The following is a 25,370-nucleotide window of genomic DNA, read 5'->3' as shown; positions in this document are numbered from 1 at the left end:
TGCGGTATATGTTTGTCTGTATTTGCGAGATCGTTTGTGGTAGCGTTGTATATAGTTTGCCTATCATCATCATGAGAGCACGGCGAGCGAATATCACTGACACTATATTTTTGGCCATGAGTCCGTTGGCGCGCACACGTCCATTCCTGCGGCAAACCTTTCATGACGTCTGTGTAATATCCCGCCGCAGTTGATGTCACTCGTGGATAATATTTGGTGAATCGTTTGTACCCGCTACCTAGGCAATAGCTGAAGAACGAGGCACGGGTCTTGACCCCACACGCAGGGATCTGGAAGCTCAACAATGGAATCATCCGATCTGATCACCTAGTTGCATAGCTATATGGCTAAAACATGGCTTCGAAGAGGCGGGGGGAATCATCTGGAACAGACAAGCGACAACAATAAAAAAAGAAGAAAGTACCAACTCAAGTCGTCCTCAACCCTGAAGCATCTATACCAATCCAAGTCCTTTCCAAAACGGCCCTCTTCCAGATTCAGAACCGAAGAAGAAGGAGTGTTATATAGGTAGTTCCCTTCCTTCCCTACCAATCCAACCCAACTCAACCCCAATGCACCCCACCCTGGCCCCCCATTCCCAAGTTCAAGAAACTGTCAATATCACTCATCCCCTCCGTCTCCAACACATCCATCAGCTCCAACTGCTGCTCATGACTCAGGCTCCCATGGCGACCATTCATAAACGAGTCGTAATACTCGTCCGCCATGCCAGCGCCGTGACTACTAGGCCCGGGCCCTGGGGCGAGACCCGGTCCGGGAGCAAACATGCTGCCGCCTCCGTCCTGCTGCGGTCCGGCTCCGAAACCGCCCATGTTCCAGTTTGTCGTGTGTTGCAAGCTGTCGTTGTTGGGCACCCCGTGGCGCGGACCCCCGTAGGGCACTTCCATCACGTTCGGTCCGAAATTGCTCGTGAACGGATTGGCGGTGCCGTTCCACAGGGAGGGGTTCCCGCCCGTGCCGCTCGCAAACATGTGGGGTGGGATGAACTGGGGGAGAGGGTTGTACCAGTCTGCCGGTGCGTGGGACGGTGGCGGCCGTTGTTGAGGTTGCTGATGATGTTGTTGAGGTTGTTGTTGTTGTGGAAGGTGTTGTGGTTGTGACGGTGGAGTGACGAACGGGGGTGGCGGCCGGCGTGGGCCGGCATTTGCAGACATGAGCGGGTGTGGTCGTTGTTGTTGGTGTTGTTGATGTCCTTGTGGTTGGTGCTGCTGGAACTGGCCTGGATGGAACAATTCCACAGACTCCTGTTTCACGTGGATTATTGGTGCCGGGGGATGGTGAGGCATCGGAACTGGAGTGGTGGTATGAAGAGTTGGCGTCTGCATGGGGGTTGTTTCTCTTGCCAACCTCGGGGAGGGATGTATGCCTGGTTGGGCAGACGTGGGGGGCAGGGACTCGGGGGGTGAAGGTAGCGAGGTAATCGAGGGCGTGCTAACGGATGGCACAGGCTCTGGCTTGGGTATTGCTAAAAGCGGCGGTGGCGTGGTTCCCATGCGGCTAGGCGCAGAAGCTTCGTTTGAATCGGGCGCGAGGTTCGATAACCTGCGACCGTTCGAGTCCGTTGATGGGCTCATGAAAATCGAATTGGAACGGAAGCTGGGCTGGTTGGGTTGGTGCTGGAAGGGAGATGACTTGCTCTCAAAACCATATTGCGTACCCAGCGGGTTATTGGCGGCATCGAACACGTATCCGAACGGGGATGAGGTGTTGAAGAGCGATGTGGCTGATTGCGGTTGTGTTTGGCGAGTCGGGGTGTCCCTGGAGGTATCCGACTCGGGAGACTTAGGACCGGCCATAGAGACTGGCGTTCCGAGCTGACTGCCCGGCGGTGGCGAAGGGGTCTCTTCACCTACGTCGTAGCTTTGGAGGCAAGCATCGGCGATCACAGTGTATAGCTGGACTGCGGACGAAGACCCGGGCCATCGGTCAGAGAAGATTTTGATTGCCTCCAAAGCGGTCGCCGCAAGGTCCTGGACATCCTCCCGGCTGTGCTGTTCGCGTACATCGAGGTATGAGATGGACCAAAGAAGCGCATTCAATGAGGCGTAGACGGTCAGCAAAGACTCCCAAGAGATATCTACTGTGCCTTCTTCGATTTGGCAATATGTCAACTTGATGATGGAGCGTGCACCCTCAAAACATCTCGCGGCTGCGTTGGCGCTCGGCTTAGGCACTTGTGGAGAAGGCCGGTAGAGAGATATGATCATGCTGTGATAGCATCCATCAAGCCTGTCATCAAACGTCAGCTGAAGGCTCGAAGCATAGGGGGTTAGATGGGCTTACCAAGGCTTACACCAAGCCGGATTCGCGGGGCAGGCATCGAGCCACTCTTTGAGCCGTTGCTCGATTTGCACGAACCAAGGTTGGACCTCCTGAGAAGGTTGGGGACGTTTCTTCTCGTAAAGCACACGGCGAATCTCCGCCTGGAGAAGCCTCATTTTGTAAAAGTGGATGGCTATCACCTTCCTTTCGCAAGGTCTGCCGGAGCGGATTCCTTCTGGGGTGATGTCCTCGTCCACAATCGGCTCGAAGAACTTGACGTTCATAAAATCATCAGCCTTGGCGAAGCCGTTAGGCCTACCCATAACGTTGGCCAACCCCAACTCTTGTGCGGTGACGGTCCAGCTCACTCTCCGTCTCATGTCTAGGGTTCGTTGATCTGACACGCCCACGCCAATGGTGCCCTCGTCACCGAGACCAATCTGTTGGCATATTCTGGTTGCGAGCCCAGTCACATAATATGTGGCGGTCCTAGTTGGCGTCATGAGAGAATATTGCCCGATGAGAACCAGACACTGGAGCGTCTTCAAATCCTGGGGACGGACGACGTCCTCAAAGCGGCGCATTGCGTTGAGATAGTAGCTATCAGGAAGGCCGGCGTACTTGCCCACTTTTTGCAAACTGATAGCTACCACCATGTTCACGACAAAGTGCTTGTACGGGTCTGCATCGCCGGCAAACACAGCATTCACGTCTTCCTCAAACACCTTCTCGTGAAGAATAGGCGTGAATACTTGGACTAATGTCCTCTGGTTAGCACCTAGAATATCGCCGCACGTTCGCAAAGGGTGCTGTGGAAAGCCTACTTCTGTCATTGAAAGCCCGAACTAGGCCCTCGACGATCTCTCTGCTTGGCAAGCCGGAGGCGGGGATGATGCTATGAGCAGGATAGCTCTTCGTTCTGTCAGAAGGACCGCTGATGCTGGTCCCCATGACGACGCTCTGCATGCGGTCTCTTTGTTCGGCCCGTCTCGCAAGCACCGCGGGAATCAGGTTGGCTATCCTTCGCGACTCGGCATATCTCTTTGCCTCCTCCATCAACAGGCGGGTCATGGCTGTGCCGCTGCTCGGCCCGAGATAGCGCGGGGTTTCGTCCGTCTCATTAAGGCGGACAATACCACCTGGGAAGACCATGTCGTCATAGTTGTGTGATTCATCGTTCTCCTGATCCGTGTATTGGGCAAGCTCGGCCTCGAGTTGGCGCACTCGCTTTTGGAGGTTGACGACATGGGAGCGGTTGATTTTAATGCCCTTGGTGATGTCGTAGTACTCGCACGTCGACCCTGCCCGTTCGCAGGGGAGGCATCGTGGCAGGGCGGGGTCGCATCTCGTCTTCCTCTGGGTAGCGAGGGTGGTCAGAAGATACAGACTAGAAGACCGATATGCAATGGAAAGGGGGTGTCGGCTTACCTTGCGGCATCTATGGCATGCTGTTAGAGTATGGGCGACGCGGTGTGGTGCGTCCTGCGTGCCCTGCTCCGGACTGTCCCACGAATACGGCGAGGGCACGGGGACTCGGCCCGGGAAGAAGTGCTGGGGCGGGAGTACTGAGCCCAGAGATTGATGGAAGACGGCAGCAGGGTCCATTGGCGCTGCCACTAATCCAGTTCTTCCCAGGGAGCCAAAGCCCCGAATCGTTGGTGGTGGCACAGGATCGGGGCAGCGGAAATTGATTAGATACGGGACCTAAGCTGTTGTTGAAGCCCAAAGAGTACGACGTCGGGGAAGTTGCGAAATAGGATATTATTGGTGGTTGCGTGTGGGCACTTGATGTCTTCTTGCCCAAATCATCTGAAAAGTTCACGGGTTCGGGTCCATGTCGTCTGATATGAGGTCGGACGAAGTCTCCATCGAAGCATTGAGGGTGGAAAGAAATGGACCCAGCAAGCAACATGTCGAAGTTAGGTGAGGGCAGTTTCACAGGGCACGGCACGCACTCGACAGCCTCGAGCGCTATCCCTGATTCGTTACCCAGCTGCCGTTCCCACAGTTGGACCCTTGCCGGCTTGGATACCTGAAGTGTCTACTGGGAGCTCAGAATGGTTCTTTTCGGGCGGAAAGTACAGGTATGGAGATAAAGTAAAAAGCAAGATGGTCGTCTATCACTTGATCCAAAAACTCTCACCGTCTTTACTAGTTGGCGATCATTATCGGAAGATCAGACATTGTTTGGATTCGAGAGACGAGGACTCGAAACCCCCAATGGATGCGGGGTTCATTGGATCACTGCGCAGTGGGGTTGATCGAGTCCCGTTTCAACCTTGCGCCTTCGAACCCCACTTCCCTCACTTGCTCACAATGGCTCTTGCCCCACTAGGTAACTCCGAACTCATCAACCAAGGGTTAATATCAGTAATAACGGTGTCATATACTCAAAAGGCTGCTTTTAAAGCTACAGTGTTGAGGTAATCTATCGAATTCCTAGAATGAACTTCACAATTCACAAACCAAGAACCTACGCTCCCACACCGATGCTCTCACCCCTCGGAGGTCACATGACGCACGGACCACCCTCTCGTCCAACCCACTTCGGTCACGGAAGGCGTTCGAGAAGCATGCCGCCTTCCGCCTATGTCCCAAGCCGATCCCAATCATCTCAAGGGCAGGAGCACAGGCAACGTGACTGATTTTCTCCTTCAAACTTTCTGCGTATGTTTTACTAAAAAAATAGATCTGTTGAGATCAGACTTCCCGAAGTCATCGACTCGCGTTCGTCCGAGTATTGTCACAGAATCCCCAGCTTGAGGCTCCACCAGTGCGGTCAGGAAATACCAAAACAAGAACAATTGTTGGCATTGCGCAACCTCGCCTACTGCAGCGCCAAATTCTGTCTATTGCGTGCCCGATTGTGTTTGAGAAAACTTCGGTCTTTTGTCAAGGGAGGAAAATTGTAGCTTCCCCTTGGTGGAGCTGCCGTCGACATGCTCCGGTCAAGCTTGGCGGACAGTCCCCTCCTCAAGGTTTCTCGGCCGGTGTCTGCATGTTCGAGATGTCAGTACAAACCTTCCAAGTGACCATCTTGCTCGGGCTAACAACTCATCCGCTTTAGGCCGTTCTGCCAAAGTCAAGGTGGGCTAAACGGGCTTGCTGACGTGGACCCCTGGCTGACCGCTCGACCAGTGCGATAACAAGCTTCCGGCGTGTACGGCGTGTGAAAAAGCTGGCCGTGAGAAGGAATGCACCGCGGCCAATGATCAGTTTGCTCGTGGAAAGGAAAGGAGGTACGTAGGGGGTGTTCCCGCGGCAAATCAATGGTGGTCCTCGCGATTAACCCGTGCCTGACTGTCTAGCTATGTCGCGGCGTTGGAGCTTAGGATAGAGAAGCTGGAGCGGAGGCTAGTTTATGCTCGCTCCATGAAAGCTTCAGTAGCATTGAATGGTCCTGATGAACCCCCCGCTGGTGACCCGAACCGGAAAGACTCCATGGCGTTCATTCGGGCCGCCATCCACAGGAAAGCCGCGCGGACCCAGGAAGATGCAGACATCAACACCCTAGTGTCAGACTTTGGCTATTTGTGAGTTTTACCTGGGGTAGATTTTGCATCAGTCAAGATTAACCAAATCTGTCCCAGAGCTGTGAATACCACCACTCGCGACTTCGAGCCGTCTGAGTCGAACATGACCTTTGCCCGCCTGGTTCTGGCAGCATCGACCAACGAGCCAGTCCCGGAACCTAAGACAACAAATTTGCCGGCGGAGCCAACTGTGCGGACTCTTGTTCAATTCTACGAGACCAGTGTCCTGCCTCTTTATCCAGCGTTCCCCGGCACTCTACTACATGCTCTCGTCAGCGACCTCTACCAGGAACACCCACGTCACATTAGGAGCTCAGAATCCTGGTTGTTCTGGATGGTCCTCGCCATTAGTTCTGCGGCGCAAAGCCGGAGCCGGCGGGACGAGCACTACCAAAACGCCGTCGAGTTCGTCGGCCGTGCGCTGCCACACGCCGATAGGGCACTACGGCCGGGGTACGGGACCCAAGTCCAATCTCTGCTGCTCCTTACGCAGTACTCGATGCTCGATCCTACTCATTTTGACAGCTGGCATCCGATCGGCTTCACCTGCCGTGCCGTGGTCGACCAAGGCTTACATCAGGATCCCCCTCACATCCAGCAAATGGGTCAAGATGCCCTAAATGAACGCCGCAGGACTTTCTACTGCACTTACGCTCTGGATAGGTTGGTAGTCGTCGTGCATGTTTGGCGGATATGTCACTAACAGCGGCGTACAGGGCAATAAGCATGGTTCACGCTCGTGCATTCTCCTTTTACGACGAGGCCGTGTGTGTGGCTCTTCCCTCGCCAATTCAGACAAGTACCACCCTCTCCGGCAGCACCACGGCCAAGCGATCCCCGGATGCCTCTATTCCGCTTTTCAGGCTACGCCAATTGCAGTCCGATTGGTATCAGACGCTTTACCAAGGCAACCCAACCGAACGCCTACCAGACATAACCTCTTTCATCTGGCAGAAGTACCGTGAGATGTGGGAATGGTCTGAGAGGCTTCCACCCGACATGCCAGCCGCCATTCGCGAGATGCTTGAATTGGAGTTGCGCTACAGCTATGTTTACTGTATCGCTTCCAGCGCCAGGGGGGCTCAAGTCTCGGCTTATGGAAGGCTCCTGATCTTTGACCACGTCATCTCGTATATTGACAGGATATATGACATCGCAAAGCTGGCGGATAATGGTGCCGTTTACACGTACCATGATGCTCTCAGGGTATTTTTCATGGGATCGCAGTTCGTCGCGGTTTTGCATGAGATTGGCGATTTGATTCTGTCGGGATCGTCCATACCCATGCCCCCGCCAGCGCCGGGGAGACAACCTCCACCACGCCCAGTGAGACTCGACAGGGGCACCGGTGATGACTTGGATCGCAGTCTGCGATGCTTGGAAAAAATAAAGCTTACCTTGGGTCTGTATGGCGAGAGGTGGGAAAGCGCCTTGTCGTGGATGGAGCAATTTGAGATGATATCAGCTGAGGTGTGGAAGAATCTCACGACGAGACGAGCAATGAGAAACGCAGCGCCGACGGGCCAGTGGCAGCCGGTGCCGGGAGCTTAGCGTGCTCGGTTCCGGCCCCGAAGGATCCTCTTCGTCTGCGCACGTGCAACAAACACCGCGACCGAAACATGAACTGGGATGAAGATTTAGGGCTGAGTGGGGATCGGGGATATGGAAGAAAAGCTGGCGCCATCTTTCGAGAGCGGCTCAGTTCCGCCATGCGATAAGTCGGGTCGGGTGGGAACGAGCATGGAACAGAAGCAACATTCCGGGCCCTAGCTCCTGTTTGCTTTTTGGCGGTGGAGATTGACAGAGAGCTTCGGAGAACTCGGGTACCAGTGAATACAACTCGCTCGATTTCCTGCTCTTTCTGGGTTTTTGTGCAATGCTTTGGAGGGTTTTTTCGACCGTTGACGACATGGAAGGAATATTTGACCCCTCGCAGACCAGGATTTTCCTGCGGTCTGCCGCCAGCGGGCGCGCGGACGCGCCGCCGATCTATCACTGACAGGCATGGGCGGTGTACGAAGCGAGCCGTATCGCCGCTTTTTCTGACCGAAATGGCTCCCCGAACTTCTGGTTTTGGTGCACGGAAGGTGGGTAGGCACCAGCACCAGACAAAGACTTGTTGAGGCGGTTGCAGCGCGTCGTTCCTTTGGTCGGAGGATATGCTCGTGGGGATAGGCGGCAGGCGATATATCGGACGCCCGGACCGTCGAATGACCAAAGCAGGATGGCAACGGATTTCGGCTTGCATGTTGAGATTTGAAGCCATGAAGGGTCCTCGGCTGTCGATGTGCGTAATTGGCTCCCATGGAAGGATTAAATGCGGAATTTGAAGCGGCCTGCGGCAGATGTAGGCTGGCTGACAGATTGGGGTGGGCTCTCGGAGTATATCCAGCCGTCACGTCCCCGACCCGCCGCTTCGGTCCCGGAGCCAGAGACCGAGCACAAACCATGTCACCAAGGGTGGCGGCCAACGGCAGCACCCTGACATGAGTACCAACCGGCCCTCTGGAATGACTTACTCATAAACTATCCACACGAGGGGTCCAATTTCCGAGGTGGGTGGGAATGGTGAGGACATAAAGTCTCCCTCTCGGTAGGTTATCCGTCGGTGAAACCAGCCTACGCCCAAAACAGGTGGCATTGGCCGTTTGCACCGTCAACGAGGCAGCGCAGCTCAGGTGCCGTCTTCAAGGACCCTCCTTGTTTTCCGTGTCTCACTTCAACGGCCTCCCGATCTTAGCCATTCTTGACAACATCGTTCCTTACCTCACGATGGCTACTCAACTCACCAGCAGTCATGGCACGCCAGGTCTTGTACACAGCACCAGCATAACTCAGCCCCCAGATATGGATGCCGTGGAGACCCTCAAAGCCGTCCAGGGGATTATCAGCACTTACCTCGCCAATGGTACAACGGGTGGGCGAAGTCGGATTCCGACCCCTGAACCCAGTCCAGTCCCAAAGTATTTGGAGGTTAGCAAACGAGAAATGGATGGTATGAGCGGAGGTCAGGCAGAGATTGTGCGGGAAGACGCAGGTCAGCCGAGCAAAGGGGTGCTTGCAGGGAGGCTGGTGGAAGAGATTGGTGCAGTGAGCGGACAGCAACAGGTGACGATAAAGGGCACTGAACCCGCCGCCAACATCACCTCTCAGTCGCCGCAGGCCGCACGAAACATGACAACCGACCAGCTCGATCGTGGTGTGCTCAACCACGTAGCGGCCGACACCCTTGACGCCGACAATACGGAATCCCAAGGGCCAGCCACGCGCAAGCTCAACGGGGATAGCAATACCAATAGCTTCGACGTCAAACCCTCGCCGCCTTCCGTGCCTCCTCAGCCCAGCCAAGAACGCCTGCTCAAACTCACTTCCGACATTGCACACAACATCTCTCAGATTGCAACCGATGATTCCGCTCGGATCAAAGCCCTCACGGACAGCTTGGAGCTGGCTGCTGCTCTCCGCCCTCCCGGTGACACCATAATGGGTTGGTTTGCCAACATGTCCGTCATCTCGGCCGTGCGTTTGTTCATTCACTGGGGGGCATTTGACATCATCCCGCCCAGCAAAGGGGAGAGTATCACATATTCCAAGCTAGCCGCACGGGTCAACGCCGATGAGGGACTCATTGGTAAGTCTGCAACCGCCCCATACCAACGGCAAAACCCCAGCTAACACAACGAAGTCCGCGTCGCCTCCATGCTCACCTCCGCGCACATCCTCCTGCACCACCCCACCTCACCCACGCACCCCGCACCATCCCTCTCCCACACCCCCATCTCCACGCTCCTCATCTCCGGCCAGCCTATGTCGGCCATGTTCTCCCTCATGTACAACCACGTCACGGCCGTGTCCACCATCCTCCCTTCCTACTTCGACACCTACGGCCGCACCGAGCCCACCGGCCCGGCCCACATCCCCACCTCCTTCCTGGCCGGCCAGCCGGAGCAGGATTTCTTCTCCCTGCTGAAGAAGGATGACGCCGCGCTCAGGAACTTTGGCCTCGCTATGCGCATGACCAGCAAGCGCGTTCCCGTGACGGGGGTGTACGATATGACGGGGGTGTTGCGCGCGGCGGAGGCGGGCAGGGAGACGGTCTGGGTGGATGTGGGGGGCGGTGATGGGCATACGGTCAGGCAGTTCCTGGGGGAGTATCCTGGGTTGAGGGCGGAGCAGTGTGTGGTGCAGGACCTGGAGGAGGTGGTGGAGGCTGCGAGGGAGCAGGTTGATGAGGCGTTGAGGGGGGTGCGCTGGGTGGGGATGGACTTTTTTAAGGAGCCTCCTGTTGAAGGTGAGTTCAAGACCTACGTTTCCTTCACCTCACTACTTCCCTCCACTCAGCACAAGTCTCCAAACACAACACATAGCCACTAACCCAACCCAACTCCAGGCGCGCTAATCTACTACCTCCGGCACATCATCCGCGACTACTCAGACCCCGTCGCCGCCACCATCCTGCGCAACATCGCGCGCGCCATGACAGACCCGGCCAGCCGCGTGCTTATCTCGGAACAGCTCAACCCGGACGTGGCCAGCACCGATGGCCCGCTGCCCCTGTACGCCGCCTTCAAGGACTTCTCCATGCTCTCTATCGGCGGCAAGGAGCGCTCGCTCAAGCAGTTTGAGGCGCTGGCGGATGCCGCGGGGCTGAGGGTGTCGGGTGTGTATAGGCATGCGGCGACCGCGCATGCGGTGGTGGAGCTGGCGCTGAAGGTGGGTGGTGCGGGTGGGGATGGGGTTGGTGTGTGAGGGAGGGGAATGGTGTGTGAGGGAGGGGGTGTTGGTAGGGGGAGTGAGTGGGGGTGGGGAGGTCAATATTGGTTGGGGAAAAGGCTATTGGATATGGGTTGGGGTTTGGGAGCTTGCCTCCATGGCTTGTGATGAGACATGACCATTTCCGTACTTGGATAAGTCTAGCCGGGTGTCAGAGGTAACGGTCAGTCGTTGGATGGTACATGGTGATGGTGACGGTCCAAAGCAGCGGCACATATTTCTAATAAAATAACTTGAGTTATTCCACGGTACCCGCATGACTCGATGCCTCCGACATACCATTCCTCCTTTACATTGACGAGTTATGTAGTTATAAATACATCGATAGCAGCCATCAACAATAAGAAACCTATCACCGTGCATCAGATCAATTTACCATCCGTACACTTACCCGTCCTGTCTTCGTCGACCAACTCGAAGCCCGAGCGTGTCTGACATATCCGTCCAACCACCCTGCCCTCATATACCGACACAACCCACCTAACACCTCCCCTTCCACAACCCCCAGTCCCGCCAGATAACCAGGCCGTTAATCCCGCCTCGGCTTATTCCCCCCACCCTTACTAGCCGCCCCCTCGGTCTTCATGCCCTCGCACCCCGTCAGCTTGCCCGCCAGCTCCTCCGCCCGCCCGTAGCCGCTCTTGGCCCTGGCCGCCCTCCACATTCCCCACCAACGAGCTATCGCTGGTCTTCCATCACCTTGTCAGTCGTCTCGGACTCGCGCCCGAACCTGCGAATCTCGTGAGTGCAGCCGACTGCGCTCTTTTTGTTCCCGATGGTAGATCGCTACGGGGGGTTGTTTGTTTGTGTTGGGGGGAAGGCGGGGGGGCGGGTTGTGCCGTGAAAGGGGCGAGGGTAGCAGGGAGATGCTTAGGGGGTCAAGGGGTCAGGAGTAAAGGGGTAGGGGGTAAAGAGATCAAAAGTGAGGATGTTGAGTTTCAAAGGAAGGGGACCAAAACGAAACGGAAAACGCACCTCGGCGGCTCCTTTGATGTACTCGGCGTGGGCGGTCCAAAGGCCCGGCTGGTCAGGGCGACTTGGGTCTTGGGGGTTGTTGGGCGGCGAAGACATGGCTGTGATACTAGTGCTTCTTTTCGTTGGCAACGTCTGGGAGCTTAATAGTTCAAAGGTGTAAGCAAAAGGTTTGATCAAAAGGTTATGGATGTGGGAGTTCTGCAAGAAGCATGAGAGGGCGATCAGTGCGAAGTGACGATTTCGAGGGAGTACTGACGTCGACAATGTGACGTCACAAAAGGTAGCTGGTTCTAGACCCAGCAGACTCCATTCCGTCTTCCTAGGTTCGACCGCTTTGGCTAGTTCGCTACCTAATCACCTGTCTCTGCATTAGGTAGATTTATTGCTTTGCATCAAGACATCTAAAGCCCCTTGTATACCCTGTTATTTTCACTCGGTCTAATCCGCTGAGATGACTGGCAATATTAGGTACCTTACTCACTTAAGCAGGTAGGACTTTGAGGTGCGGGCCAAGAGTGGCCATATTTTCTGCGGTAACTCATGTAGTGTGGCGAAGAGTAGCAGTATCAACCATTAATACCCGAAACGGGATTTGAGACATTGCTGGACGATAGCTCCTAAGCTCCATGGTACTGGCTAGTCTCAAGCGCTCTGGGCCGCGAGATTGACAGCTCGGGCTACCTAGGCACCTATGCAGGCCATCCCGGAGCCACCCCGAGACACTCTGTTCTTTGTTGCTCGATGGCACTGTCCGTGATGGCTGACATTGATATGAAAGCGGGACTGACAGCGACAATATTCCTTGGCTTCGTAATGCTAGTTTTTCAATAGAAATGAATGCGCCAGGTGTTATAGCGAAGATAGGACCTCCGTGGTATCCTCAGGGGGGGTGCAGCATCCCCATGACAAACGAAGGGGCTCATAAAAAAACGCATCGGAAAAGGTTGAACTGTACACCGGTGGGACGGGTGATGGTAACGGAGAAAGGCTGGCGGGGAGCGCGCGCCTATTGGCCTCGTCAGTGGTACCGGGCTTGACGCCGGACTGTGAGTGGGAATCCCGACCCGTGGTTGGCGCGTTGGGGTTCACACGAGTCCCGAGACGGTGAGGGCCGGAGTGAGACGCGCGGAAGGGACGGACTGCTAAGAACATCTGGCCACGTAACCACGGGTGCTGGTCAGGAAGTGTATTGCATTCTCTTACCGGACTGGGCATGCGGAAAATGGGCGGGCTGAGACATGGCTTGGAGCGGAAGAGTGTACTTTACCCACGTCCGGGACCCCTAAAAACCAAGGACGGGTGGAAATTGGAACACCCAGGAGGCGTTGATTTTATCATTTAAGTTGATTTTTGACCATCGCCATGAAGCTAATTTCACTCCTCTTGGCCACCCTCGTAGCCATGGCGCCTGCGGGATGCTCCCCGTTACACAGACGACAGACGGCAACGCTTTGTGGGAGAAATGACTACTGGTCCGGCAACGGGTACGAGGTCAACAACAACAACTGGGGCGCAGGGTCGGCGACTTCAGGCTCCCAGTGCACATATGTCGACAGTAGCTCCAGCTCGGGTGTATCGTGGCACACAACGTGGACCTGGGAAGGCAATGAGAATCGCGTGAAAAGCTATGCGTACTCGGGCAGACAGATCGCGAGGGGAAACACTATTTCTTCCATCGAAAGCATGTCAACAGAAGTGTCATGGACCTATAACACGAGCGATATCCGTGCCAACGTCGCCTACGATTTCTTCACTGCTCAAGACCCGAATCATTCGAGCAGTGGTGGTGACTACGAGTTGATGATATGGTGAGTGACAAAGACCCAGACTAACTCATCACCGTCCGGATAATGTGTGGTGAATTTGTGCTGCAGCTGATCGCCCCTATAGGCTTGCCAGGTTCGGAAACGTCTCTCCTATCGGATCCTCTATGGGCACCGTCACAGTCGCCGAGAATAGCTGGCAGCTCTATGTTGGCAACAATGGCGGAATGGTCGTCTACAGCTTCGTGGCCACCAGCAGTATGAATAGCTTCAACGCTGACGTCAAGAACTTCTTCACCTATCTGGAAGATAATGACGACTTCCCGGCCGACGATCAGAATCTTATTGGTAAGGTCGGCCGATTCTTTGTGCTTGTCTTACTTCTCACATGATGTTGGCTAACATCCATTCGAAGTTTTCCAACTTGGCACAGAAGCCTTCACCGGTGGGCCAGCTACCTTCGCCGTTTCTCAGTTTTCGGCCAACGTCATCGTATGAGAGGTGATGTAAGGGGGCTGACAGGGCGGATGTCAATGACGTTGATTAATCCCGTCGGGTTGTTGGGTATCAAGAAACCGGGGCTAATGATCCTGGCCCCATGATGGTGTAGTGCGTTTCATGAGGTAGTGCCGGACTCGGAAGGGTTCAATGAATCCAGCCCTTATTCATGTTTTGGACCTTTAATGGCAGAAACGATTCATGATCATTCATCCATATTTAACAGTCATTTTTCGAAACTGCTGTTTGACCCCAACCCGGTGTTGTCATCTAGATTAACGCCAGTATGATGTATCTTCCACCGGGGGCACCTGCGAGCCCATTTCGAGTAGTTATTATCAGCAAGTGAGCAGGGCAGCTGTGTTACGGGGCCTAGTTAGGAGAAACCATCAGGTGCCCTGGTTGGGGAGCAGCCATTGCCCGTGGATATCCGGTGATGACGCTACGGTTGACGCTACGGTGTGTGCATCAACCATCTCCACACAACTCTTCGGTGACTCAGTTGATTCTGGACTCAGGTGATTTTACCAGAAAGCGCCATCTTCACCCTGCACGCCCGGAGTTTGCTTGTTCTCGAGCCCTTCCAGACCCTCGAAATAGCCTTGCGTGGCAAATGGCGAGACCCACCAGCGCCACGATCGATGTCGACCTTGGCGAACGTGGGGTGAAGCGACCGACCCCTTGGCGGCTGCAATCACCCCGCCAAAATCTTATCAGAAACAACAAGGGTTGACTTGCCCCGGATTTTGGCGGAAGGGGCCTTGCCGCATGAGTTGATGAAGGACATGGGCCACTTGTCACCACCGAATTTCATTTTGACGACCGTCGCAATAAAGATCGCATTTGCCATTTGTTAGAAAGGTCCGATCGGGGGGAGCCCCGCCCAGCAGACGACTCGGGCAAGTCATGTTCCTTGGTGAGCGTGCGTGGTTGCCCACTGGATGCCCCACGTGTACTTCACATCTCACGGAACGCCAGCTCGACCGACAACTTGGAAGTCGTCCAATGTTTTCGGGGGTTGGATGCCTTATTCTCCGGTATTTTGCCTCCGCGGCAATTTGCCTCGAACATTCGCTCGAGTCTCTTCGCTTTCAGATGTCGGTGGTGGCGCTAAAGCCGTCTTTGGTTTGACGACAACGATCGGCTATTTCCGTGGGGCTTGGGTGTTTGAAGACCAGAAATACCAAGTGTGGGAAGAGTGGTGACGAATTGTTATCGCAATTCAGAAATGGCTCGGTCTGGATGCTGTCGTCGTGTGTAGTTGCCCTGTGTATACCAACAAAAGAAGTGGCCGAGGAACGGCCACCATCTCTGGTTCCACATCCTTGTGAGCATTGCATTCCCTGTCATTGGTGTGTGGGCGACTCGGAGGGGTCCATGGATCCTTGCTTATCGCTTATCGAGGAAGACGCTATACCTAGTTAGGCTGTGCGGGAAAGCGGTGAGACGGCGAAATGCAGAAATTTTGAGGCAAAGGCGAAAAAAAGTTTTCGGCGCCGCCTACCCCTCCATTTGGGCTGAGTGGGGCAACTCTCTTGGGCTGTGCACACCACGCTCTTTTTAAAAACCTTACCTTCCACACCCACCACGCACGCAGAATCCTCCCTTCTTCCTGCTTTTCAGGTCTCCTTCCTCCATATTCTTCTTTCCTTTACGACTGTTTTGTTCCTCGAGGACACACTCCACTCAGTCTTTACTTTCTTGTGACTTCATCTAGAAGGGCCAAGATAGAGTAGACATTTCGATCCTCCATCGAAATTCTACGGGCTCGCCCTTGCAACCGGATATCCCATATACCCGATTTCGCATCTCCGGATAGACGGTGGGATTAGTTTCCTTCTCGGATCGCTACAATCGATAGACTTCCGGTCTCATTCTCCAACCCTATCATTTCGATACCCACCGCAATCATGTCCGAGAACGCCACGAGCACCAAGGTTCTCGATGAGCTGATGCAGAAGCTCACCATCTCTAAGGAGGCTGATGCTATCAAGGAGTCTGCCGGCGCTCTTGCGACTTTCATCAACGGCCGCATCGAGGACCTCGAGACCCCCACCAGGTAAGAGAATGCCCTTCTCTACAACTGAACCCCGCGCCCCCCCCCGCCTTCCCCCTCCCACGCACTTTCTTTGTGGCCGTTTCCAAAAACGACGGCGGCCGCTTTGTGCGCTGCTTATCAGTGATTCCATGCTCACCGCCGCCTCTGCCACGCCAGAGAGCGGTTGGGCTGAGCCGCGTCCTCGAATCAGGTGGCGGCATGTGCTGCAAGCGGCACCACATTTTTCGGAGCAAAATTTGGAGCAAAATTTTCTGGCATTCAACGTCGCACCAAAAATTCGGGGTAAAGTCGGCGCTAACATGTGACGCTTATTTTAGGACTGTCGAGGCTCTCAAGAAACAGCTAGCCAGCAAGAAGGATGCTGGCGCGCGAGAGAAGGCGCTCCTCGCCATCCAGGCGATCGCACAACACTCCGAGGTCTCCGCCAATGTCGAGCCCTATCTCGTCGCCCTTCTTCCAGGTGTCCTGGCCGGCGCCGGAGACAAGATCACCGCGGTCAAGAATGCCGCCATCGCCGCTGCCTTGGCCATCGCCGAGGCGATCAACCCTAATGCCATCAAGGCTACCCTCCCGGCCCTCATCGACTCGCTGAGGAACGCCCAGAAGTGGCCCGAGAAGATGACAGTCCTCGACTTCATTGACACCCTGGTCCGCACCTGCCCCGCGCAGACCTCGCTTCTCGTCCCCAACTTGATCCCCGTCGTGTCCGAGGCCATGTGGGACACCAAGAAGGAAGTCAAGGACCGCGCCTACAAGACCATGGAGAAGGTGTGCCAACTCATCGTCAACCGCGATATCGAGCGCTTCATCCCCGAGCTCATCAAGTGTGTCGCCAAGCCTGAGAACGTCCCCGAGACGGTTCACTTGCTTGGTGCCACCACTTTCGTCACCGAGGTCCAGGAGCCCACCCTTGCCCTCATGGTGCCGCTGCTGGATCGTGGTCTTGCCGAGCGCGAGACTGCCATCAAGCGCAAGTCCGCCGTCATCGTTGACAACATGTGCAAGCTCGTCGACGACCCCAACATCGTTGCGCCTTTCTTGCCCAAGATGATGCCTGGCCTGCAAAAGAACTACGACAATCTTGCTGATCCTGAGGCTCGCGAGAAGACCAAGCAGGCCCTTGACACCTTGGTCCGTGTCGGCAATGTTGTCGATGGCAAGATCCCTGAGGTGCGCAACCATGGTGATATTTCCACCATCATGGGACACCTCAAGGAGATCCTTACCGGCAAGCACGCCGCTGCGTTCGAGAAGTTTGCCCCTGTTCTCGAGTACGCCTCTGCTATTGCCGGCCAGCTCGTTGATGAGAAGGCCACCGACGCCTCCTCCTGGGCTGAAAGCGTCAAGCCGTACATCACCGTCGTCGTCGGCGACTCTGAGGCTGACAGTGTCGTCGATGCCCTCCGCAAGCGCGCTGTCCCCGGTGCTGCCGATGCTGACGCCGTTGAGGACGACGAAGAGGAGGGCGAGGACCTCTGCAACTGCACCTTCTCACTCGCCTACGGCGCCAAGATCCTGTTGAACCAGACCAGCCTGCGTCTCAAGCGCGGCCAGCGTTACGGCCTGTGCGGCCCCAACGGTTCCGGCAAGTCCACCCTGATGCGTGCCATCAATAACGAACAGGTTGAAGGTTTCCCCAAGCAAAGCGAGGTCAAGACCGTCTTCGTCGAGCACGACCTGGATGCCGCTGATACGGAGATGACGACAATCGACTGGACCATGAAGAAGTTGACGGAGGCTGGTGTCACCACAACCAAGGAAGACGTCACCAAACAGCTCAACGACTTCGGTTTCACGGATGAGATGGTGCAGGGCGAGATTACCGCCCTCTCTGGTGGTTGGAAGATGAAGCTGGCCCTGTGCCGTGCCGTTTTCGAGGCTCCCGATATCCTTCTTCTCGATGAGCCGACCAACCATCTTGATGTTGTCAACGTGGCGTGGCTCGAGGAATATCTCAAGAACTCGAAGTGCACTTCCATCATTGTGTCGCACGACAGTGGATTCCTCGACAATGTGTGCCAGCACATTGTTCACTACGAGCGCTTCAAGCTCAAGCGCTACAAGGGTAACCTGAAGGAGTTCGTTCGCCGTGTGCCCTCGGCCAAGTCTTACTACGAGCTCGGCGCCTCCGAGATCGAGTTCAAGTTCCCGGAGCCCGGTTTCCTTGAGGGTGTGAAGACAAAGGCCAAGGCCATTCTCCGCGCCACCAACATGAGCTTCCAGTACCCGGGTACTTCTAAGCCCCAGATTTTCAACATCAACTTCCAGTGCTCCTTGGGATCGCGTATTGCCGTCATCGGTGCCAACGGTGCCGGAAAGTCTACCCTCATCAACGTCCTCACCGGTGAACTCATCCCCACCGGCGGTGAGATTTACCAGCACGAAAACATCCGCATTGCCTACATCAAGCAGCATGCGTTCGCACATATCGATAACCACTTGGACAAGACCCCGTCCGAGTACATCCAGTGGCGTTTCCAGACCGGCGAGGATCGTGAGACCATGGACCGTGCCAACAAGATCATCACGGAGGCCGATGAGGAGGCCATGAACAAGGTCTTCAGGGTTGAGGGCACTCAGCGTCGCATTCTCGGCATCCACAGCCGCAGAAAGTTCAAGAACAGCTACGAGTACGAGTGCTCGTTCGCTCTCGGCGAGAACGTCGGCATGAAGAACGAGCGCTGGGTTCCCATGATGACCGCCGACAACGCCTGGTTGCCCCGCAGCGAGCTGCTCGCTTCTCACCAGAAGATGGTTGCCGACGTTGACATGAAGGAGGCCCTCGCCTCCGGCCAGTTCCGTCCCCTGGTCCGCAAGGAGATCGAGACCCACTGTGCCAACTTCGGCCTGGATGCCGAGTTGGTGTCTCACTCGCGCATGCGTGGTCTCTCTGGTGGCCAGCGTGTCAAGGTCGTGCTTTCCGCTTGCTCGTGGCAGCGTCCCCACTTGATCGTTCTGGACGAGCCCACGAACTACCTCGATCGTGACTCTCTCGGTGCCCTGTCTGGAGCGCTCAAGGCTTTCGAGGGTGGTGTCATCATCATCACTCACAGCAAGGAGTTCACCCAGGATCTCACTGAGGAAGTGTGGTCTGTCCGTGATGGCCAGATGACACCCTCAGGCCACAACTGGGTCCAGGGCCAGGGCTCCGGTCCCCGGTTGAAGGGCGACGACGGTGATGAGGAAGACAAGTTCGATGCTATGGGCAACAAGATTGAGGGGAACAAGAAGAAGGCTAAGCTCACGAGCTCTGAGGCGCGGAAGAAGAAGAAGGAGCGTATGGCTCGCCGGAAGCGCGGTGAGGAGGTATGTCAATCGCCCACCATACTTTCGAGTATCAATCACACGCTAACTGGTTTAATAGGTCTTCAGCGACGAGGAGGACTAAGCTTCTCGCTTTCTGAACTTTCTCATGGTTTTAGCGCGACGATCGGGTATACAAAAGTTGCTTTCTTTCTTTCTGGTTTGGGGTTGCATGGTCAGGCCTTAATGGGATTATGTCTTTCATGTTTAGTCAGGATGATCGTAACGCCTATGATGCCCACCGCATTGTGTCTACGGCTGGCGATGGGGATGACTAGTCCCCCCAGGATTGGAGACCCTGGGACGGACAGTCTGAGTCCTCCATCGGCTGGGCACGAAGGAAGATACCATGGATGGGCGGGCGTTCTCTCGTGGATAGAGGACAATGTAGATGATTTATATGAGTGCCAGTCATGAATAGCTCGACGTGAATCAACTGGTTCCACCAGCCCGCATCATCTCACGTTTAACAACGCCCCGCTGGGCCGTTGTGATGTGCCGCCCCACCCGTGTTTGTTGACAAGGTAATAGTTGCTGGGGGGGGGGGAGGCCACCTGATCGAGCTGTGTCTTGCTCAGAAAATGAAGAGTAGTCCGTTTATGACTATCTATCTATGGTGCAAATGCAAGACGCCTTCTCCCGCCGTGGGATCCCCGCGGAATGTCAATACCAACTCCACCCCATCCGGTTCTCCACCCTCCCGATCTGGTACCATCCTGAACTCCGTGAAAACACAAGTGCCGGTTTTCCCCAATCTCTCCCCGCACAGCCACCTTATCATCTCAATCCTCCATCTGCTTGTGCTTCTGCTTCTTGCCGGCATGGCCGACATCGTAGGGGTCAGACGTCGGGGTGCTGGGCAGCTCGTTGGCGACCGCCTCCGCCTCGGCCGTGAGCCGGGCTTCTGTCTCGCTCGTCTCCTTCTCGCGGTCGGTCGTGGTCTGGTCTTCGGCGACGGGCGGGAAGTAGAGCCTGTTGATGCAACACTGTCAGTACCCATCACAAGACGGCTATCATGAAGGCAAAAGGAAAAGGAGTCCGGGGTCACTTACGGCAAAACCTCATTATACGCCTCCACATCCTTCCTCTCAAACGTCACCACCACCACCTTATCAATCTTCCCCCCATCCGGCCCCACCAAAAACTTCCTAATCGCGCTCAGCGCCGCCGGCGCTGCCTCCTCGCTCGGATACCCATACACGCCCGTGCTAATCGCGCTAAACGCCACCGTGCGGCACCCCGCTTCCACCGCCAGCTCCAAGCTGCGCGTGTAGCACCCCGTCAACAACCGCTCCGACCCCTCAGGATTAAACGGGTTGTACACGGGCCCGACGGCGTGGATGACGCGCTGACACGGCAGCGCGTAGGCGGCCGTCATCTTGGCGGAGCCCGTCTCGCACCCGCCCAGGCCGCGGCACTCGAGGTAGAGCTGGGGCCCCGCGGCGCGGTGGATCGCTTCGTCGACGCCGCCGCCGCCAAGCAGGGAGCGGTTGGCCGCGTTGACGATCGCGTCCACGGCGAGCTTGGTGATGTCGCCGCGGATGAGGCCCACGCGGTCGTTGAGGGTTTTGGAGGGTGGGGGGAGGACGGTGCCGGTGTTGGGGCCGAGGAGGGTCGGGGGGAGGGTGCTACCGGTGGGGGCGGGGGAGAGTTTGCGGAGTTCGTAGAGGAGGGTGAGGGAGGGGATGGAGGAGGAGGCCAGGGCTGTCATGTTGAAGGTGGCTAGGTTTGTCGGGTGAGGGAAATGCGATGGTGGCTGGGTTGATTGGTGTTGGTGTTGACGTTGATTAATTGTTACTTCGGGCGGGGTTGGAAATTCTGGAGGAAAATATGGTGCGAGTACCCAGTCTGTCAGCCTGGTATATATAGGAAGCATTTATGGTGACGAAGAGAGACATGGAAAGTGGATCTGCCACACTTACGGTATTGAACTGAAGAAGTTGGGACGGTCTGTGATTTAGCAGAATCGTCACCGAACAGCTGCTCTTTGTGCCGCCAGACCGACCGGCACATCTACCTGCAGCGCGCTGAGAATCCGGGTGGCCTCAGCGCTGGAAAGCCGCAATATATGCCCAATAGTTGTAGGGCAATTCGAAATTTCGAGTCTTGTTCCAAGATCCAAAAGGGGAAGAAGATGGGCACGAGAATTGGCAGAGAGACTCCTGAAATTCTCAGCCCAGCGCTGGGTATTTTCGATTCTTGTAACCTGGGTCTTGAGATGATCGAGTGCTGCAAGAATGGCCTGGGTATCCAGGGACCCCATAGGGAAAAAAGCGAACTCTAAATGTACGAAATACGAATAGATGCCGATGAAACCTTTGACTACAGCAACGAAAAGAAAGTCATTTGTTGTCTGGATGGAAGGGATCCGTTCCAGCCCAGCAATGCATGCCGTCGCCAGTTAGCCAATGACCTCTTACCCCTCACCCATGGACAAAAAAGGTCGAACTCCATGTCTGGATATCGATCGTAGGAGCGAAACGAAAGCCGTCCGAAAGACAAAATGAACCGTTATCGTTCTTATTTACCTTTGCTTTTACTCTGCTATTTTGGATGTGATACCTTTCCTTTGTTTCTTTTCCTCTCTCCTTTTTCTTGATTTCCTACTTTCGTTCAAGTTGGGCCTTTTATGGCCAGAAGCTGCCCCTCCATCAGCTTATCTTATCTAGCCCGTTAATCGAACCCCTGCCATTGTCGCGTGGGCCTGCCCCTCCTTTACGATGCCCCTCCACCCCTCCAAAAGGTATTTTGCCAGGCCCAACAGGAAGGGTTGACTCACCGAAGCCGTGTCAGAGAGCAGCTATTGAGTCACTTTATGCCCATAACTCAAGGTTAAAGTGCACGTAGTAGAGCAAGAGAAACGCCAGGACTTCATTTTAACTCTGCTGCAGCCTCCAACCCCGACAACCGATAAACGATATTTGACCTCCGAATAACATTGTGTACGCGAACAAGAACACGAATCAACCCATCCCCGATCGATCGCTGGAAGGACCAATTGATCTCACCATCATGGCGGACGCTGTCGCAGATGCCGCTGCCAAACTGCAGATCGGCGATGCGCCAGCAGACAACGGCGCAAAGCTCCAGCTCGACGAGGAGACGGGCGAGTGGGTTTCCAAGGGAGAGCTGAAGAAGCGGCTGGCGAAGCGCGCAAAGAAGGCGATTAAGGATAAAAACAAAGATGCGAAGGATGCGGCTGGTGCGCCCAAGGCAGCCCAGGCTGCTGCTGCGCCGAAGAAGCCAAAGGAGAAAGCAGAGGAGGCTCCTATCGACACCGACGCCATGTTCAAGCAGGGGTTCCTCAACGACGTTTACAACGAACGGCCCGAAAAGGATGTTTTCACGCGATTCCCGCCTGAGCCTAATGGCTTCCTTCATATTGGCCACGCCAAGGCCATTGCCGTCAACTTTGGCTTCGCGCGATATCACGGGGGCAAATGGTACGCAGCCGTGTGGAATGAGCCATCGAGATTCGCGCTGACCCTAGCCCTGATCACAGCTACTTGAGGTTCGATGACACCAACCCCGAGGCTGAGGAAGAAGTGTACTTTACGGCCATTGAGGAGATGGTACGATGGCTCGGGTTCGAGCCCTACAAGATCACGTACTCGAGTGACAACTTTGATAAGCTGTACGAATTGGCCGAAAAGCTTATTACACTCGACAAGGCTTACGTCTGCCATTGCGGGGGTATGTAGTGCCCCTAGGACTTATGTGTCTCGCGATACTAATGACCGTAGACGAAGAGATCAAGCTGCAGCGCGGTGGTGAGAAGGGGACGAGCCCACGCTATCGGTGCAAGCACGCCGAGCAGTCAGTCGACGAAAATCTTCAGAAGTTCCGGGACATGCGTGATGGGAAATACAAGCCAAGGGAAGCATTCTTGCGCATGAAACAGGACGTACGTTATCCGCAACCACCGCCAGACGTCCCAAACTAATAGGTCCAGATCACCGATGGCAACCCTCAAATGTGGGATCTTGCCGCTTACCGCGTGTTAGACAAGCCCCATCACAGGACAGGGTCGAAATGGAAGATCTACCCTTCCTACGACTTTACCCGTTAGTAGACCGCCGCCTAGTTTTATTCCAGTTGCTGACCCCGATAGACTGCTTGTGCGATAGCTTCGAGGGCATCACGCACTCGCTCTGCACGGTCGAATTCTTCCTTAGCAGGACCTCCTACGAGTGGCTAAACAAGGAGCTCGTGGAGTTCCAGCCCATGCAGCGAGAATACGGCCGCCTCAGCCTCTCGGGTGCCCTCATGTCCAAGCGCAAGCTGAAAGAACTGGTGGACAAGAAGATTGTACGGGGGTGGGATGACCCTCGTCTCTCCACGCTGATTGCGGTCCGCCGGAAAGGTGTACCTCCAGGCGCCATCCTCGAGTTCGTCAACGAGCTTGGCGTGACCACGGCCAACAGCATCATTCAGGCCTCTCGATTTGATCAGACCATCCGGCGCTACCTCGAGCGGACGGTGCCGAGGCTGATGGTTGTCCTCGACCCGGTGCCCGTTGTAATTGAGGATGCTGATGAGTTCGAAGGGACCGAGCTCACGGCGCCATTCTCGCCAAAGAACCCGGCCATGGGCGAGCACAAGATCAAGTTCACCAAGACGGTCTACATTGATCGATCTGACTTCCGTGAGGTCGACAGCAAGGACTACTTCCGTCTAGCACCCGGGAAGTCGGTCGGTCTGCTCCAGGCGCCGTTCCCCATCAAGGCGACCAGCTTCACCAAAGACGAGGCGACGGGTCAGGTGACCGAGATTCGCGCTGTATTTGATCGCGAGACGAAGAAACCCAAGACCTTCATCCAGTGGGTTCCCGCGGGTGAAGGTTCGGGGTCCCGCAAGTGTGAGGTGCGCCTCTATAGCCCCCTGTTCAAGTCGGACAACCCGGCGGCTGCCGAAGGCGGGTTCCTCGGCGATCTCAACCCTGAGAGCGAGGTGGTCTACCCGAATGCCGTGATCGAGTCGGGCTTCGACGAGATCAAGGCGCGGGCACCCTGGCCCGAGGCTGCCGGCGAGGACAAGCTGGGTAAGGGCGGCCCGGAGTCGGTGCGCTTCCAGGGGATGCGTGTGGCATACTTTGTGAGTTCGGTACTATCCGATTTGTGGGATTTTGCTAACATCTTTATAGGCCATGGACTCGGATAGCACAGATGACAAGATTGTGCTTAACCGCATAGTCTCGCTGAAGGAAGATAGGGAGAAGAGCTGAGTGTATAATGGTGTGCTTGATAGCAATGTAAGCCCATCATGAATCATGAAATGTTGTTCTACAGCGCGTGATTATGACTCTAGCCACTCGTGACGATGTTATCAGCGTTCCACGTCTGCGGGTACTGTGGGCGTAGTATCACAAGGGATTCCATCCGTCCTCCTAGCCTCAACGGGAGCATTATGCCTCGCCGGAACACAGGGTAGGTATCAGTCTATCTGACCTTGTCTCCCCGGTGCTCATGCGTTGTTCGTGGCCGCCAGGAGGTTGAGTGTTACACCTTTTGCCGTCCCACCTTGCTCGCGTTCCCACCTTGGGTTACCAGACCCGGATACCCGGTTCCCGGTGACTGATTGCTACTGGGCAAGCTAATCCATGTGATGTCGTTTGGTGCTTCATGTAGACGCCAGGCAGTGTCGCGAAGCACAGGCGGTGGTGTTTGTCACTGGGGGACTGAGGCTCTGACGCCTGCTATTATTTAAGACTCGCTGCTTTTGCCCCAAACTTTCTTTTCTTCTCAAATTCTCTTTCTAGGCTTGATATCATTACTCGTACAACTCTTATCATCGATACCAGCTCCAGGACCAACTCAGGTTGCATAATCAAGGTGTGTAGATGGACTCTCCAAATCCCCCCATCATGTTCACAAACTAACCGCCCGCCCAGACCAGTCAACCACCCACGCAGCCGACAATGTGCTCCATAATCATAAACCAACCGCACCCCTGGTCCTTCCGCACCTCTCACCACCGCCGCCGCCACACCACCTCGGACTACATCACATCACCTGCTACTGCGGCAGCACTTCATGCCATCACCACCACTACCCCCGACACTCCCCCTCCTACCCCCTAACCGGCTCCATTTACAACATCAACAATTACCCCACGACCACCACCCCCGTACTACCCCCTACCCCTACTACCCAAGCCGACCCCAGCCCCAGCTCCATGAACAGC

General features: G+C 55.5%; 9 protein-coding genes across 9 annotated transcripts; 5 read left to right on the top strand and 4 right to left on the bottom strand.

Annotated features, from left to right (window-relative positions):
• Positions 1 to 563: 563 nt before the first annotated feature.
• CHGG_04979 (uncharacterized protein) lies at positions 564 to 3,888 on the bottom strand (the record flags this gene model as incomplete). Its single annotated transcript, XM_001224192.1, has 4 exons — positions 564 to 2,229; positions 2,305 to 3,040; positions 3,108 to 3,639; positions 3,712 to 3,888. The coding sequence occupies 4 exons, from the start codon at positions 3,886 to 3,888 to the stop codon at positions 564 to 566; spliced, it is 3,111 nt and encodes a 1,036-aa protein (XP_001224193.1).
• Positions 3,889 to 5,222: 1,334 nt separating this feature from the next.
• CHGG_04978 (uncharacterized protein) lies at positions 5,223 to 7,534 on the top strand (the record flags this gene model as incomplete). The annotated part of the gene is made up of 7 exons (XM_001224191.1): positions 5,223 to 5,292; positions 5,351 to 5,370; positions 5,422 to 5,522; positions 5,592 to 5,816; positions 5,874 to 6,479; positions 6,533 to 7,218; positions 7,296 to 7,534. 7 exons carry the CDS (start codon positions 5,223 to 5,225, stop codon positions 7,532 to 7,534), a joined length of 1,947 nt encoding a protein of 648 aa, XP_001224192.1.
• Positions 7,535 to 8,588: 1,054 nt separating this feature from the next.
• On the top strand, positions 8,589 to 10,778 carry CHGG_04977 (uncharacterized protein; the record flags this gene model as incomplete). Its single annotated transcript, XM_001224190.1, has 4 exons — positions 8,589 to 9,447; positions 9,502 to 10,107; positions 10,207 to 10,529; positions 10,734 to 10,778. The coding sequence occupies 4 exons, from the start codon at positions 8,589 to 8,591 to the stop codon at positions 10,776 to 10,778; spliced, it is 1,833 nt and encodes a 610-aa protein (XP_001224191.1).
• Positions 10,779 to 11,267: 489 nt separating this feature from the next.
• CHGG_04976 (uncharacterized protein) lies at positions 11,268 to 11,660 on the bottom strand (the record flags this gene model as incomplete). Its single annotated transcript, XM_001224189.1, has 2 exons — positions 11,268 to 11,375; positions 11,565 to 11,660. The coding sequence occupies 2 exons, from the start codon at positions 11,658 to 11,660 to the stop codon at positions 11,268 to 11,270; spliced, it is 204 nt and encodes a 67-aa protein (XP_001224190.1).
• A 1,266-nt stretch (positions 11,661 to 12,926) lies between these two features.
• CHGG_04975 (uncharacterized protein) lies at positions 12,927 to 13,825 on the top strand (the record flags this gene model as incomplete). The annotated part of the gene is made up of 3 exons (XM_001224188.1): positions 12,927 to 13,372; positions 13,455 to 13,675; positions 13,743 to 13,825. 3 exons carry the CDS (start codon positions 12,927 to 12,929, stop codon positions 13,823 to 13,825), a joined length of 750 nt encoding a protein of 249 aa, XP_001224189.1.
• A 1,910-nt stretch (positions 13,826 to 15,735) lies between these two features.
• Positions 15,736 to 19,272, top strand: CHGG_04974 (uncharacterized protein; the record flags this gene model as incomplete). Its single annotated transcript, XM_001224187.1, has 3 exons — positions 15,736 to 15,884; positions 16,202 to 19,190; positions 19,249 to 19,272. 3 exons carry the CDS (start codon positions 15,736 to 15,738, stop codon positions 19,270 to 19,272), a joined length of 3,162 nt encoding a protein of 1,053 aa, XP_001224188.1.
• Positions 19,273 to 19,969: 697 nt separating this feature from the next.
• On the bottom strand, positions 19,970 to 20,898 carry CHGG_04973 (uncharacterized protein; the record flags this gene model as incomplete). Its single annotated transcript, XM_001224186.1, has 2 exons — positions 19,970 to 20,159; positions 20,240 to 20,898. 2 exons carry the CDS (start codon positions 20,896 to 20,898, stop codon positions 19,970 to 19,972), a joined length of 849 nt encoding a protein of 282 aa, XP_001224187.1.
• Positions 20,899 to 21,156: 258 nt separating this feature from the next.
• Positions 21,157 to 21,641, bottom strand: CHGG_04972 (uncharacterized protein; the record flags this gene model as incomplete). The annotated part of the gene is made up of 2 exons (XM_001224185.1): positions 21,157 to 21,509; positions 21,608 to 21,641. The coding sequence occupies 2 exons, from the start codon at positions 21,639 to 21,641 to the stop codon at positions 21,157 to 21,159; spliced, it is 387 nt and encodes a 128-aa protein (XP_001224186.1).
• A 558-nt stretch (positions 21,642 to 22,199) lies between these two features.
• CHGG_04971 (uncharacterized protein) lies at positions 22,200 to 24,411 on the top strand (the record flags this gene model as incomplete). Its single annotated transcript, XM_001224184.1, has 6 exons — positions 22,200 to 22,630; positions 22,690 to 22,880; positions 22,931 to 23,091; positions 23,140 to 23,251; positions 23,299 to 24,281; positions 24,331 to 24,411. The coding sequence occupies 6 exons, from the start codon at positions 22,200 to 22,202 to the stop codon at positions 24,409 to 24,411; spliced, it is 1,959 nt and encodes a 652-aa protein (XP_001224185.1).
• Between the last annotated feature and the right edge of the window lie 959 nt (positions 24,412 to 25,370).

This window comes from Chaetomium globosum, genomic scaffold (genome assembly GCF_000143365.1).
Source record: "Chaetomium globosum CBS 148.51 scaffold_4 genomic scaffold, whole genome shotgun sequence".
Classification (NCBI taxonomy): Eukaryota; Fungi; Ascomycota; class Sordariomycetes; order Sordariales; family Chaetomiaceae; genus Chaetomium; species Chaetomium globosum.
This window is presented reverse-complemented; position numbering and strand designations above follow the sequence as displayed.